This window comes from Astatotilapia calliptera, chromosome 23 (genome assembly GCF_900246225.1).
Source record: "Astatotilapia calliptera chromosome 23, fAstCal1.2, whole genome shotgun sequence".
In the NCBI taxonomy this organism is placed as follows: Eukaryota; Metazoa; Chordata; class Actinopteri; order Cichliformes; family Cichlidae; genus Astatotilapia; species Astatotilapia calliptera.
This window is the reverse complement of record NC_039323.1, coordinates 2,316,623-2,330,472: the sequence shown is the minus strand read 5'-3', so window position 1 is coordinate 2,330,472 and position 13,850 is coordinate 2,316,623. Positions and strand designations below refer to the sequence as shown.

Sequence of the window (13,850 nt, the reverse complement as noted above, 5' to 3'; positions counted from 1 at the left end):
ACTTGTCCGGAACTGTTTTTATCATCTAAGAAACATTTCTAAACTCAGGCTACTGGTGTCAAAGGCAGAACTTGAGATGATGATTCATGCTTTTATCTCTTCTCGTTTGGATTTTTGTAACGGTCTTTTTACGTGTCTCAACAAATCAGCTCTGGATCGCCTTCAGTCTGTACAGAATGCAGCGGCAAGACTTTTAACTGGTACAAACAAGAGGTCACACATTACTCCAGTTCTGGCTTCTCTTCATTGGTTGCCTGTAAATTTTAGGGTTCATTTTAAAATTTTAGTTGTAACTTTTAGAGCTCTGCACGGTGAAGCTCCCCAGTATATCTCTGACCTGTTGAAACCTCATGCTTCATCCCGAGCACTTAGGTCCTTCAAGTCAGAGGCTACTGGTGGTCCCACGTACCGGGTTTAAAACACGTGGGGATCAAGCTTTTCAGGCACTGGCACCTAGGCTGTGGAACTCTCTGCCGTTGTCTTTACGCTGTCTAGACTCTACTGACTCCTTTAAAAAGCAGCTGAAGACATTTTTATACAATTTTAATTAATTTAATTAATTTTAACTTGTATGTCTGATCTTATTGTAAAGCACTTTGTGATTTTTATCTGTGAAATGTGCTATATAAATAAATTTTACTTACTTACTATTTTACTTACTAATTGTATTTTAGTTTTTCTCTAAAGATATGGCAACTTACCTATACTCTGCATACTTTTATTCACATATGAGAGGAACCAAACTCAAAGTCATTTCTGTGTGTCAGTGGGTTTTTTTTTTTACAATTGTAACCAGTAGTAGTTACAAAGAGCAGAAAATGAGCTCGAAACTCTACAGAATTTACATTACAAACTGTTACAATGAAACATCTGTGAGTGACCGCGGAATGGAGACGAAATGACATTTGATACACTGAGATGATTACGTCCATATTAAGCGACTAGCTCACGCCAGTGTAGAGATGACTCCACCTTTTTCCGCCTCCATCAAAGGGTTGGGTCAGGAGGAAGATTTAAGCCGAGAGGAAGAGGAAGCACCGCTAACTAAAGCCACGCTTTGCGTCTTTTCTCCAGCATTCATTCGACAGACTCCACAGGTTTACTTCAGTAAAAGTGAGTAGCTTTTGGACATTGTTGTCAGACTGTTTAACAGTGAGTTAAATGTTGACTCAGGGAGTTACTTTAAGGTGCTGCAGTTTTTTTTCCTCCCTCAGGGGAGGGGGGGGGGGGGGGGGGCCAGATGTCAATTTAAACAATGTCAAATTCAAAGCTTTCTTTTGTTGTTTGTCTTTAAAGGCTCTTTTTTTTTACGCCTACAGTAAAGTAAAAAAAACAAACAAACTAGAATTTTTGTGTATATAATCTTCTTTTTTCAAATTTTTTTAAAGAAAAAAACAAAAACCCTCAAAGTTAGGCGTTACCCCCTAACCAGATATCCGGTGTTGACAGATATCCGGTGTTGACTGGACTAATTGTATCGCCTGTGCACCTATTGTTGTTCTGCACTTTGAAGGGTTTTGATGTCATTTGCCATTTTGTAGCTGTCATGCATCTAAAGGGAGGCAATAAAGACAGCATATTAATGTGCATACTGCAAGCTCCAAATGTGCTTCCGCGAGAAGTGAAATATAGTTTACCTGCTGGTCAAATGTCACAACGGTTTCTAACGGTTAACGCTAAGCCAGAGCGACGCAGAAGCGCACACTCAGCTTCCTCCAGCTCAGAAACATACTCGCCTTTAGCTAATCTGTCAGGTGAAACATGGTTACAAAGTCAAGTTGTTGCATATATGAAGGGGCAAAACAACAACAACTAAAAACAACTTTCACACCACTAGCAAAATTTAGATTCTCCACTAAATGCTGTGTGATCTCTTATAGTGGCGAGGCAGAGAACTACATCAAACATCACATCTGTTATGTAACATGTGATTGACAAAGAGTAGGCGTGTGCATGTATTTTTAATTAGTGTAACTTATTATTGTGTAATGTTAACATCCATAAGTGCATTTAATGTATGGAAAGTCTGACTATAGAAGAAAGGGATGCCATGCTAGAGATTTAATGGCATTGCTATGCATTTGATTGCCCACAGTCTCTGCAGCCTCTGCATTATTTGAATTGCCACAATTTTCCACTGTTTAGCTGGAGAGATTACACCGATGCAAGAAGTAGTTTGGTTAAACAATTTAAGCTTTGTACAGTTTTGATTAGTTCATGAATGTGTTTAAATGCCCCCCTCCCCCCAGTTATGTCCCTGTGAAAGTAGCCTTTGATGGTTTCCAAATTGTGTGCCAAGATAGATTATGGGCTACTAACTGAAAGTTACGACAAATGTTTACAATGTCAACAAACAATTGTGTGACTTTGACAAAAAACCTCAAGGTCAACCAGCCCAGCCATATCTCTGATAGCAATGTAAACACTACAGCAGTGCTGTGGCTGTTAACAGTTCAGCATCATACTCTTATCACTTCACCTTCAAATGTCAACACCTTCTCCGATGGCCTTGGGTAGTTTCAAATATAATCTTCAACCAGTAGAAATGACACTGGGTCTTTTTAAACGGTGTGTTTCTGACTATGCTTCTATCCAGCAGTGCCGAGTGTGGTGGTGGTGCAACCACACCTCACATGCGTCTCCTGTTCATCAGCGAGCATGTGTAGTGGGGGGATGTGTCATTTTACTTCACCTCATGTTAAAACCTGTTTTTTGGGTTTTTTTTTAAATGGGGAAGCAGGATTTTAAGGTTGCTTCCCCAACTGGGTTAGTTCACTGACATTTTTAAGATCTGCCCTGACATGATTTTTTTTTTTTTTTTTTTTTTTTTTTTAAACTCTGTGTGTGAACTTGGCAGATCTGACTGCTGTCAGTTAACTTAAGGCTTCTATTGGCTCTTTAAATGTTTTCCAGAAACTCTCTGAACTCCTGCTTATTTAGACAAATGCCTTCATAGTCTCTATTTATGGACCAACTTGTTCTAAAACAACTTCCTTGGAAAATTCTCCAATTGGGAGTAAGTTGCACGTTCAAGGAACCTGCAGTAAATTTGACCTCTGTCTATAAACAAGTATTTTAGAAGGCTCATTTCATGTTTCTCCATTCGGGTGGAGAAGCTACTGTACCTGATATTCAGCATTTCATTTAGCCAAATGTCTGAATGTCACTTAAGTGCTCACATGCTGATAGGGAACTTTGTCGAGGGGAAGAAGTGTGACGTTGTCAATTAACTGTTATCTCTTTTGTTTGGGGTGTGGCCATAATGCGCATGAACGGCAGCAGTAGACAGTATGGGTTTCAGTTTGAGGCCTTTTAAGTGAGCAGATCTAAACAGTTGATCTAGTTGGACTAGAAGTAATTAAAGCTCAACGTTTGATGTGCACTTCAGTCTGTATAAGCATCTAATATTTGAATTCCTATGTTGTAATTTAAATTCTTCAATTCCAAGAAGAGGAAGTAAAGTACTGGTTTTATGTCCTCCAGTATGCTGTGACTGGTTCTGTGTTTTGACCAGCATGTTTAGTTACGGTGGCTAAATGGAAATCAATTTTCCATTCGCTTGTATCGTTTTATGGAAATGTGTGCCAAAGGTCAAATGATACAAATACTGTAAATTAAAAACTGACAGACTGATTAGTAATACTTGAACCCTTTGTTTTGTTGGGGGAGGGTTGCTCTTAAGAGTTTAAGTGTATGTGTGTGTGTGTGGATGTGTGCAAGCCTAGGTTCCTACGTTCTGCAGGTATCCAGACAGACACAAAGTCTCATTCACTCATGTTAAAGTCTTGCCCAGTCTCAACATATAAGATAAAATTTTATTAATCCCTCGGGTGGGTTCCTCTGGGAAATTCGGTTTCCAATAGCACAGCACCGACAGATAAATAAAATATACAAAAGGGATAAATAGGAATAAGAATACAAGGGAATTGCACATTTCAAGTATTGAAGTCTATTGCACCGTTGACTATTAACAAAAAGTATTGCACAGTGAAGTGAAGAGGCACTACAACCTAGTTGTTCCCCCCTCCTTTGTCCTCCTGTTTCCCCTCCAGAGAGGAGTTAAACAGTTTGATGGCGTGTGGGACAAAGGAGTTTTTAAGTCTGTTGGTTCTTGTATGTTTCAATATCAAGTCTGAGTTTTTAGGTGCTGTAAACTGACTTGCATATTCACTTCTGTTTTTAATGAGGGATTATTGCAGACATTACAGTGTGCTCACGTTTGGCTTTGTCTCTTAAATTGTTTAGATGGCTTATTACTAATCTGAAGAGTCAAGTTCCTGTGTTATAATAGCTGAATGAGGAAACACGCCCAACTTTTCATATTACTAATGACTCTAATGTCTGGTTTAAAGTCTCAGTCCTAAGAAAATAAAACTCATATGCATCCTCCAGCTTCGCTTGTTTATGTTATTAAAGATTTTTTTTTTTCCAAATAATTCCTTTATGCATGACCACAGATTAAATGATTGCACCATGCAAATTTACTTCATGCTTCCTGTACGTGCTAAAGTGCAGTGGGGTTGTTTTGGTTACTACCCCCCCCCATTTCTCTCTCACGCACTCACTCACCATGAAGTCAGGTGGGTTCGCAGAGGTGCAGTGGACTAACAGCTATGGAAAGTTTCAGAAATCTGAGACCTGTACTCTGACAGAAGGAAGGAGGGAGGTGCTTTAAGAGAATAGGAGCAGTGTTGAACGTCCAGACGGCAGGTAGGGGAGATGCAGCCCCCCCAATACCATACACACCCAAATACAATTGAGGGGGGGCGTGAACATGCCAGTCCTGAGACGAGTTCAGCAACATTCCTGTACCGGGGAGTAGTGGTTTCTACAACTTCAGCATTTGGTTGTTGTTTTGCATTTTATAAAACATGTCACTTGGTGAGACTAAAGCATGTTTTCAGTCTTATCATATGTAAAATCTGCTATGGCTGCTTGATAATATGCTAATCTGCATTCAAATCTGAGGATTTTGACTAGTCACTGTTCCAATATCACACAAGTTCATGACAAAGGTTCTTTAGACAAAGGATATTTAATCCAGAATAAAACCAGATTATGCAACTTGTATTATGTCAGCAGTCTGTGTATTTTTGCCAGCAATCAAAGCCTGCAGAGTAAATGCTGAGGTTTTTGTTCCTTGCTCTATAGATTGAATCTTCAGAGAGTCTGTTGGTGGGGGAGTATATTCATAATATTTTTTTTTCGTTAGGCTTATATAAGAGTAAAATTCTTAGACCACATCTTAGGAAAATAAAAACAAAATGATTAACTTAAGCATGCATGGAAAAAACCTAAATATTTACATAATTGCTGAGCATTCTTTCAATAGCATTACTGTAATGTAATATACACTACGACAAGTTTTTAAATTTGACACGTGCACTCAGGTGTTCATCCAGATACTTTCACATTCGCACACTTTCTCAGCCTCGCTGCCCCTAAACGGTCGTCTCGTTTTTTGCAAGTATGTGAGAGCACATACCTGTCCAAGAGGTACATGTGCTCTCAGTGTGTCAGGATGACGAAGCTGCAAAGCAAGTTGGGGTTTGGTTGAATGAAACCAGCTTATACAGCCATGATTACAGTTATCAACTTCAGATAAAATTGTATAAAATGCAGTCAGCCTGAAGATTGTGGTCCCAGGTGACAGTTCTGTCCCTGAGGACATGAACATACTACTAATAACTTTTTTTGTTTTCTTTGGCGTCTGTCATCCAGCTGGCTTGACTGGAATGTGTGTCGGCGTTTTGCCACGTGAGGTTCACGTTAATTTAGCTGACTTATGTAGCCAGTCAGTGTGCTGTCAGGTTTTTGATGTTGTTGCCTTTAGGACTTTCTACCTGAGGCGAGACTGCAGACTCTCAGGAATGCAGTTTGTGTTAAACAATTGTTTAAAAATTTCCAGTAGCATGCCTTCAGAGGTGACGTTCATACACTCTATAGAGTAATGGACGTTTTTGCTTTATGTAATTTGACCAGTTATTTTTACCCTGGCGGGAGAGCCTGATTTGTCACACCACTTTGTGACATTCTAGTGGAAATTCTGGGAGACTTGTGCTTCCTGCTTAAAGCATTTGCAGCACACAGTTTGCTCACTGTGCTCTTTACATCTCAATCTACTGAGATTCTACAGTTTAATTCTGAGCTATTGGTAAATATAAAGTTTGCATCAGTGTCAACAGTTGAAGGTGTACACCTTTCAAGTGAATTGATTTTACCGTGTAAAATGGGCTTTTGGTGTGTGTGTCTGACACTGAGGTTAACACAACGTGTGATGTGTGCAATATTACCAGCTTATGTGTCTGAAAGCATGTACATGCTTGTACTTGGAAGGTTTTCACGCAGTTTGACATCTGAAGCATCTGACGTCTGTCAAGCAACTTTTGATTTAAAAAAATAAAAATACAGGTTTTATCAAGATGTTGCTTTAACTTTCCCTTAGATCAAACCAAAATACACTGAATATTTATCTGTCAGTCATATGCAGATAATGGTCTGAGTGGAAGTGAGATAAACATCAAAACTGTTCTCAGCGTCACGTTTATCAGTACGGGAGTAAAGTGGCTGATCTTGGAAACCACCATTTGTGGCACTTCCGCTTCTGTCATATTCTGTATTTTGTTCAATGGGAACAAAAAGGGTTACTGGTTTCACTGAGGAGCATGACTGTCATATTTGAAAGGGCTTTGTCAGCACCTCAAACTGCAGCTGATCTCGTTTTTGTTGTCAGGTGTGTTTTGGTATTTGGAGGAAGGGCTGAAATGCACTGGAGTGCTACCTTCACTCCCCCATGTTGCCCCCAGGGCCAGAACAACAGGCGAAGCTGGCTGGGTCGGATACTGTCTCACTAAACGGGGCCTTTTCCACTATAAGCTCATTTGTGTCATGCTTGCAGCTGGCTCGAGCTGTTTTTATCACTGCTACAGGCATTTTATGGGCTCTTGTTTCTGTGTCCTTATCGGCCTCTTTAAACAAAGGTGTGTGTGTGTGTGTGTGTGTGTGTGTGTGTGTGTGTGTGTGTGTGTGTGTGTGTGTGTGTGTGTGTGTGTGTGTGTGTGTGTGTGTTCGTTCTTTATACAAAGCTGTCTAGTAGACTGATAATAAATGTGTGGAATTTTAAAAACAACTTTTTTTTTCTTTCATTTTTTTTTTTAAATAATTGCTTGTAGTTTTGACTAAAACTCAAACCCACTTTTTGTTACTTACAACTAATGTTTGTTAGATCCCAGTGTTTCTGTCCTATTGAACTTTAGCGTGTACAAAATCTGTGTTGCCAAGGCTGAAATGATCCATAACCGGGTTTTTCCTGGAAGCTCTAGATGTGCCTTTAAGGGACAAATGAGTGTGTCTTATCTTATAGATGTTAGATGTGTTTTCCTTTCATTTTTTTTGACCATGTAATAAGATTAAATTACATTTATAATACTTAAACTTTCTTTTTTTCTTTTTTTTTTAAATGAATCAATCGCAGTCTTGGTGTTTGGGAAAGGCCAAAAACTCCTTGGATGCCAAAGGTGTAATGTGCAAAAGCATGTGGTGTAACTCGTACTACACATTTTTTGTTTCTCCTTAAGCATGGCTGGGTGTGGCAGTGGGATCAGGATAAGAAGTTTCCTACTGGAAAGCAAAACCTCCTTTCACAACACTAAAGAATTTTAAGCATTGCCATATGAGTCACTTCTTCCCATTGCGGCAATTAATTTCATCTTCCTTTTGCTTTGCTATCCAACCTGAGCAAACATCTTTATAGCTCTTATCTTGCCTTGTAGTTTAAATTTATCCAACACCTTTTTTCACTTTTTCCATGAGGCCACCAGGAGAGGCTTCTTGGATTTTTCCTTTTAAACTGGACTTGCATGTGTACCTAATGAAGCTGTATTTCCAGTTGGACAATACAGGACAAACACAAACTATAGGAGGAGGCTAGTCTGCCTTATTGAGGCATTTTACTCATGCCGTGGATTGTCCAGCAGTGCAGGAGAAGAAATGGAGGCTAGTTTTGCTTTATGGGTGTTGGCCAGGCCGAGGACCAGTAAAGGCGTAACAATGGCTCCCTTCATGATAACAGAGTCTCTACTGATTTCTCGCCCGCTCCCTGTGAATAATATTATCAGCCCACCCCTGAGAGGGTACAGGGTGACTCCAGAGTAGGGTTTCTGGTGTTTCAAGTGAGTGAAGGGTGTGACAAGGAGAGCAAAGTAAGGAGGGGGTAGGCGAGTGGGTGGGTGGGTTTTGACGGCAGCTTGGTGAAACCTGGGGGCGGTCACAGAATACATACATCAAGGTAGTGTGGGATTTAAACGGAGGTAATCTCTCACCTCAGTAGTTCTCTCTCTCTCTCTCTCTCTCTCTCTGGGTTACACAGAGCAGCCACTCTCTTCCCTTGCTCGCTCTCGTTCAGGCTCAGCCTCTTTCCCTCCCTCTCCTTGTGTGAACTAGTTATTCATCCACTGTATGAGTCAGGGAGGGTGGAGTTTTGGAAGACCGCTGTACCAGTCACACTTTGTCAGTTTACTTTCTCAATCCCATCTCTTTCTGTCACTTCTCTGCTGCTGCCGTCTGCCCTTGTACTTTACACTTAGGCTTTATCGTGCTGTGCAAGAGGAGTCCACTTCGGCTTTTTAAGTGGAAATTGTTTTGTCTCAGCAAGGGTAAGTTGCTCAATGTTATGTTAAAGGTGAACTAACTTGTGTGTGGAGTCTGTCAACACTTCGAGCAGTTCAAGGTTGTTTTAAGCTTCTGTACTCAAAGGTTTTGGTTCCTTTCGGTCAGGCTGCTTTTTGTCACTGTTGTTATAAGATAATTGACTGTATGCTTAACAAATGGGTTCCTGGTTTGCTCCCCCTCCCCCATCTCCTGAATTTTTTTTTTTTTTTTTTTTTTTTTTTTCCCCCATCATCTCTGCTGCTCCAGTTTGTTCATCATTAACTCTTAACTCGTGAGCTCCCTTTTTCCATCCCTATGATTCATTGACATGGCTCTCTTAAGAAAATGTTTCCCCTCCTTTTTCACTGTATCTCTGCTGCGAACCAGCCACACCATTTAAGTCAAGGTCATTTAGTAATGGATAGGTGGTTGTAGTGGGACTGGTCTTTTAGGACTTCACTCAAAGTGTAAATTGGAATTCTAAAAAGCTTTTAATGATTTCTATTCAAAGTAGAAAGGGCCTTCAATGGCCACATGCCAGCTTGCATTACATCATTGGAATCTAACTTTTTTTTTTTTTCTGGACCCCTCTCAACTATAAGAGGAAGTTGGTGTTGACCTGTGGAATTACTGATAAGAGATGAAAAGTGGCGACTGGTCAGGCTTCAGTGTACTGCTAGTCCAAATCCTGTGGTGATGCTGATGTTTAACTGGTGGACAGTTGGGTGGCGTCATGTGTCGGTTAATTGATAACTGGGTGCAATAAATGATACTTTATTATCCAGGTGAGGCAAACTGACTGCTGTTAGACAAACATTATTGGTGGTAATAATTCTAGTTTCTCTCATGGAGACTTTCATCCTGTCCTGAGAACACAAAAATATTCATTCTTGGTTGTTTTGTCATGAATCACAAGACTATCCTTCTGACTTGCACAGTCAGATTTATTCTAAGTACCCTTTCTAGGCAGTCACATGTTGCCTGTTCATATTTGAAAATGGGATATTTTTTTGATTACTTTCATCTTGTTGTGGTGGGATTTCCTTAAACCTGCACTTTTTAACAGTGGTGATGCTGTATTATTATTTTTATGAAAAGCATCACTTGCTAAACCATAATGTGATCAATTTAACTTATCAGCATTTTCCCTCAGAACAAGACTCTGTACAACAGACATGATGATACTCTTGTTGAAATGTAAGGTGCCTGACCAAAGGCCTCATCCGTCAATTCAAAAAAAACAAACCTTTGTGTAAGAGGCGTCTGAAATACACTGATTGTCATACTCGAATTTTCATGTCACAAATAAACAGCTCTTTGGTTTCAAAATGTCGTTGGAAGGAAGCGATGTGGCTATCACAAGAAGTGGTCTGGAATGCTGCAGTAAATTTGGAAGCTTAACAACTATAAAAACAGTGGTGTTGACACAGTGCTTAGGTTAACAATTTCTTGAATGTACAAAGCGACGAGGAAGGAGGATGAGTTTGACACAAGACACTAATCCTGTGATGCTTCAATTATTTTTAATATTTCAAGCAATATTAAAGTTAAAGTTTATCACAAACTGTTTGAAATGCATTTGACTTTTGGATTGTGCAACAGTCACTTTCTCTTCTGTTTTCACTTCGACTTGGTTTCTGACTGAAATCCCATTTGGGGGGAAAAACAGAAGAGAAAATGACTTTTGCACTTTTGCACAAATTCCCCAATCTGATTTCTAACTTTAAAAAATGGATTTCCTGCCTATCAAATCGATCTAGCTCATTGTTCACAAAATGCATAACCTGAATCCACATGTACTTTTCTTTGCCCCTCTAGGCACCCGTGTGAGCTCGGGTCACCTGACCTTCATTCCTCAGGCTTAAATTATTAGCTTTTAATTGTATTGACTTTAGGAGCGCTGTACTTTTTGGCAGTGAAAGAGCATTGTAGACTCGTATCAAACAATGCATCCTCTGGGCCCAGTGTGGCTTGCGCTGACCGCACCCTGCGTATAAATATGTTTTGTGGTTTACATTTGAAATCTGCTTTAAACATCAGAAAATGTCCAGTTTTGAAAGCAGAGCAGTTTTCTTGTGTGCCGACTGCTTTTAGTGGTCTCTATAAAACTGCCATGTCACAAGAAGGAGCAGTCGTCAGTTTAATGGGTTCAGTGACCAGAAACTTAAACTGCTGGGTTTATTGGTGGAGGCAGTATTGTGCCTTAACTCGTGGCCTGGCTCTTGTACACAAACAGCCAGCCTCAGTGTGGGATGAGGGATTCCCTCAGTTCCTTGTAGCACCTCCTCTCAGATATCAGGCCATGTCTGATGAGTGGTTCGAACCAGGGCAAAGCATCTTGGGAATTTCTGTTGGGAGTGTTTGTTTGGTGAGGGATGAGCTCTCTGCTCCAGTAACTGCGTTTCAGACCTGCTGAATCAGGAAATGTAAGAATGCGCCTCCCTGAGGACACCGGCAAGACAGAGGGAGGGGGGGTTGTATTTTTTTCTTTAGAAAATAATTTTGCATGTTTTAATTTCTCTAGAAATGTAACTGTTTAAAAATTATCTGTTCAGGGTTCTGTTTGAACAGGAAAAATGATCCCGGCATGACAGGTTTGACCTTGAACCTTTGTGTTTTTGACACCGTTTAAAACAAATGCTGTTCTGCTTTGAGTCAAATTTCAGCCCTTGGGATATTCTCATGGAGCTCTGGAAGGATTGTTGCAGTGTTTTCCTTTCAGCTAAAACTAACAATGAGCTTTTTGTGTATTTGTTTGCAGATAATTGGGTCATAACAATACAAGAGCCAATATGCTTCAGGAGATTCAGGAGATGGGCTCACATGCCAAGGATATCTATGATTTCCTTCTGTCGGGACTTGGTAGGTTTAGTTTTTTTGTTTTTAAACACTGAGAAAATACAGACTTGTGTTTGTTTGTCTAAATACATTTCCCCTTTCGCGCTCTAGATCCACGGATCACCGATTATCCTCTGATGCAGAGTCCCATAACCATGACGACAATACTGCTGGGCTACCTGTTCTTTGTACTGTACCTCGGACCTCGCTTAATGGCCAATCGCAAACCTTTCCAGCTCAAGGAGCCTATGATAGTTTACAACTTCTTGCTTGTGGCCTTGTCAATATTCATCGTATATGAAGTAAGAATCTGTTATCTAGCATTTAAAATATTAAAAGAATAAAGTTAATGCACATTGTTAGCATTTCATCATTTATTCAAGACTGCTTTCCTCAATGGATATTGTTGGATATATTCATTTGGTTGAACCTGCATCTGTAAGGATCAATGCCCTCAGCAAAGATAAAGTCCTGATAAACTTGTGTTTTTATTTGCAGTTTTTGATGTCTGGGTGGGCCACAACGTATACTTGGAGATGTGATGCAGTTGATACCTCTAACAGTCCTCAAGCACTACGAGTAAGTCGCCCTAACTCTATAACAATTACTATTATTAAAGACGATGAATATAAAAACTGACTTTCCTTCCACTGAGTCACAAACTAAAAAGTCTCTCATTGTTAGATGGTCCAAGTGGCGTGGCTGTTCTGGTTCTCCAAGATTATTGAGCTGATGGACACAGTAAGTTCGCATATTCTGATGCCATGGTTTATAAAATGTGCCTTAATGTTCAGTTTTAGTAAACTGTGTTCTGACCAGAATCCCCTCTGTTAGATCTTCTTTGTGTTGAGGAAAAAGCACGGCCAGATTACCTTCCTACACATCTTCCACCATTCCTTCATGCCCTGGACCTGGTGGTGGGGAATTGCGTATGCTCCAGGTAAGTACATAACCTTAAGTTGTCAATGGTTAATGGAGGAGGGAGGGGGAGCATTGCGGAAGTGTTATGTAGTTAGCTCCTCCTGCATACCAATCTTGAAGATAAGATGGTCTTTTTAAAGCCTTTCAAGAAGCTTTGTGCAGATGACCTGACTATCGATATGAAAATGATTAACCAAGGGAATTCGGTCTGATGTTTGTGGTTATCACTTCAGGTGGAATGGGATCTTTCCATGCCATGGTAAACTCTTCCGTCCACGTTGTTATGTATTTCTACTATGGCCTTTCTGCTGCTGGACCTCACTTCCAGAAATTTTTGTGGTGGAAGAAATACATGACTGCAATTCAGTTGGTACGTATAGCCTATACTGACTCAGTGGTGTTACCAGTAGAGCACATTTTTATTGTGTATTTGGCTAATTTCTCATTTTTCTTCTCAATAGATCCAGTTTGTGCTGGTATCTCTCCATGCTACCCAGTATTACTTCATGAGCAGCTGTGATTACCAGTTCCCTGTGATCCTCCACCTCATCTGGATTTATGGTACCTTCTTCTTTGTTCTGTTCTCCAACTTCTGGTTCCAGGCTTACATTAAGGGCAAGCGACTGCCGAAACAGTGTCAGAACAGCACAGCTGTGCACACAAATGGCAAATACTGTGAGAATGGTAACAGTGTGAAAAACGGTACTGCCAATGGTGTATCACACGGGGTTACCAATGGCTCGGTCCACCACGAGAATGGCAGCTCTTACATGGGTAAGATGAAGAAGGCCTAGGAAGTCTGGAAGGAAAAGCCCAAGATGTATGGCCCTGTAAACCTGATAAAACTACTACAGATTCCAAATAATTTGTTCCTTTCTTTTTCTGTTTTTAGTTTTCTATGTAAAATGTGGGAGGATGATGTGGTCAGTGACTTCCACGGGTGGGGTCCCAAATTTGGTTGTTTGGTTTGTTAGTTTCTTTGCATTGGGGAACCATCTATGGAACACAATGTATGAAGAGAAGATGTTTTGACCCATGTTGTCTTCACTGATGTTGCAAACAACCTCCTAGTTCAGTATCACTCTGGTGGCCTTTCACCACACTTGTCTTCACTTCTTATCTGACCCCCATGTCCTCCTGACACACTGTGGACAGATGACTGTACAGTTTCTATCAAACTTGAAGATGCTTTTTGTAAATAGTTTTACAAAAAAAAAAAGAAACTAATTGTATTGCTATACTTTAGACTTTCTAAAATTTGTTACTTTGTATTTAATTAATATGCAAATAAATTCCATTTTAAATGATCAGCGTTGACTTTTTTTTTCCCCCCCAAACTCTGACAACAGTTTATTGGATATGTAACTTGATTTCACTTAGCAGATCTTTGGGCTCCAACATTTTGCTGTCGCAGCAAAAGCATTTGCATTGTCTGCATGTGC

General features: G+C 40.1%; 1 protein-coding gene across 2 annotated transcripts; it reads left to right on the top strand.

The window, feature by feature from the left end:
- The first annotated feature begins 955 nt into the window (after positions 1-955).
- elovl1b (ELOVL fatty acid elongase 1b) lies at positions 956-13,718 on the top strand. Of its 2 annotated transcripts, none has more exons than XM_026158104.1 (8): positions 956-1,113; positions 11,411-11,511; positions 11,599-11,789; positions 11,986-12,066; positions 12,172-12,228; positions 12,322-12,427; positions 12,642-12,778; positions 12,870-13,718. In XM_026158104.1, exons 2-8 carry the CDS (start codon positions 11,442-11,444, stop codon positions 13,200-13,202), a joined length of 975 nt encoding a protein of 324 aa, XP_026013889.1. In that variant the 5' UTR covers positions 956-1,113; positions 11,411-11,441; the 3' UTR covers positions 13,203-13,718. The 2 variants fall into 2 exon arrangements, with proteins under 2 accessions (XP_026013889.1, XP_026013890.1); XM_026158105.1 differs by lacking the exon at positions 956-1,113 and adding an exon at positions 8,468-8,654.
- The last annotated feature ends 132 nt before the right edge of the window (positions 13,719-13,850 follow it).

Coding starts and splice junctions, on each gene's coding strand:
- elovl1b (XM_026158104.1), top strand. CDS start 11,442: ATGCTTCAGGAGATTCAGGAGATGGGCTCACATGCCAAGGATATCTAT. Junction 12,067..12,171: donor ACAGTCCTCAAGCACTACGA/GTAAGTCGCCCT, acceptor TCTCATTGTTAG/ATGGTCCAAGTGGCGTGGCT. Junction 12,229..12,321: donor TTATTGAGCTGATGGACACA/GTAAGTTCGCAT, acceptor CCCCTCTGTTAG/ATCTTCTTTGTGTTGAGGAA.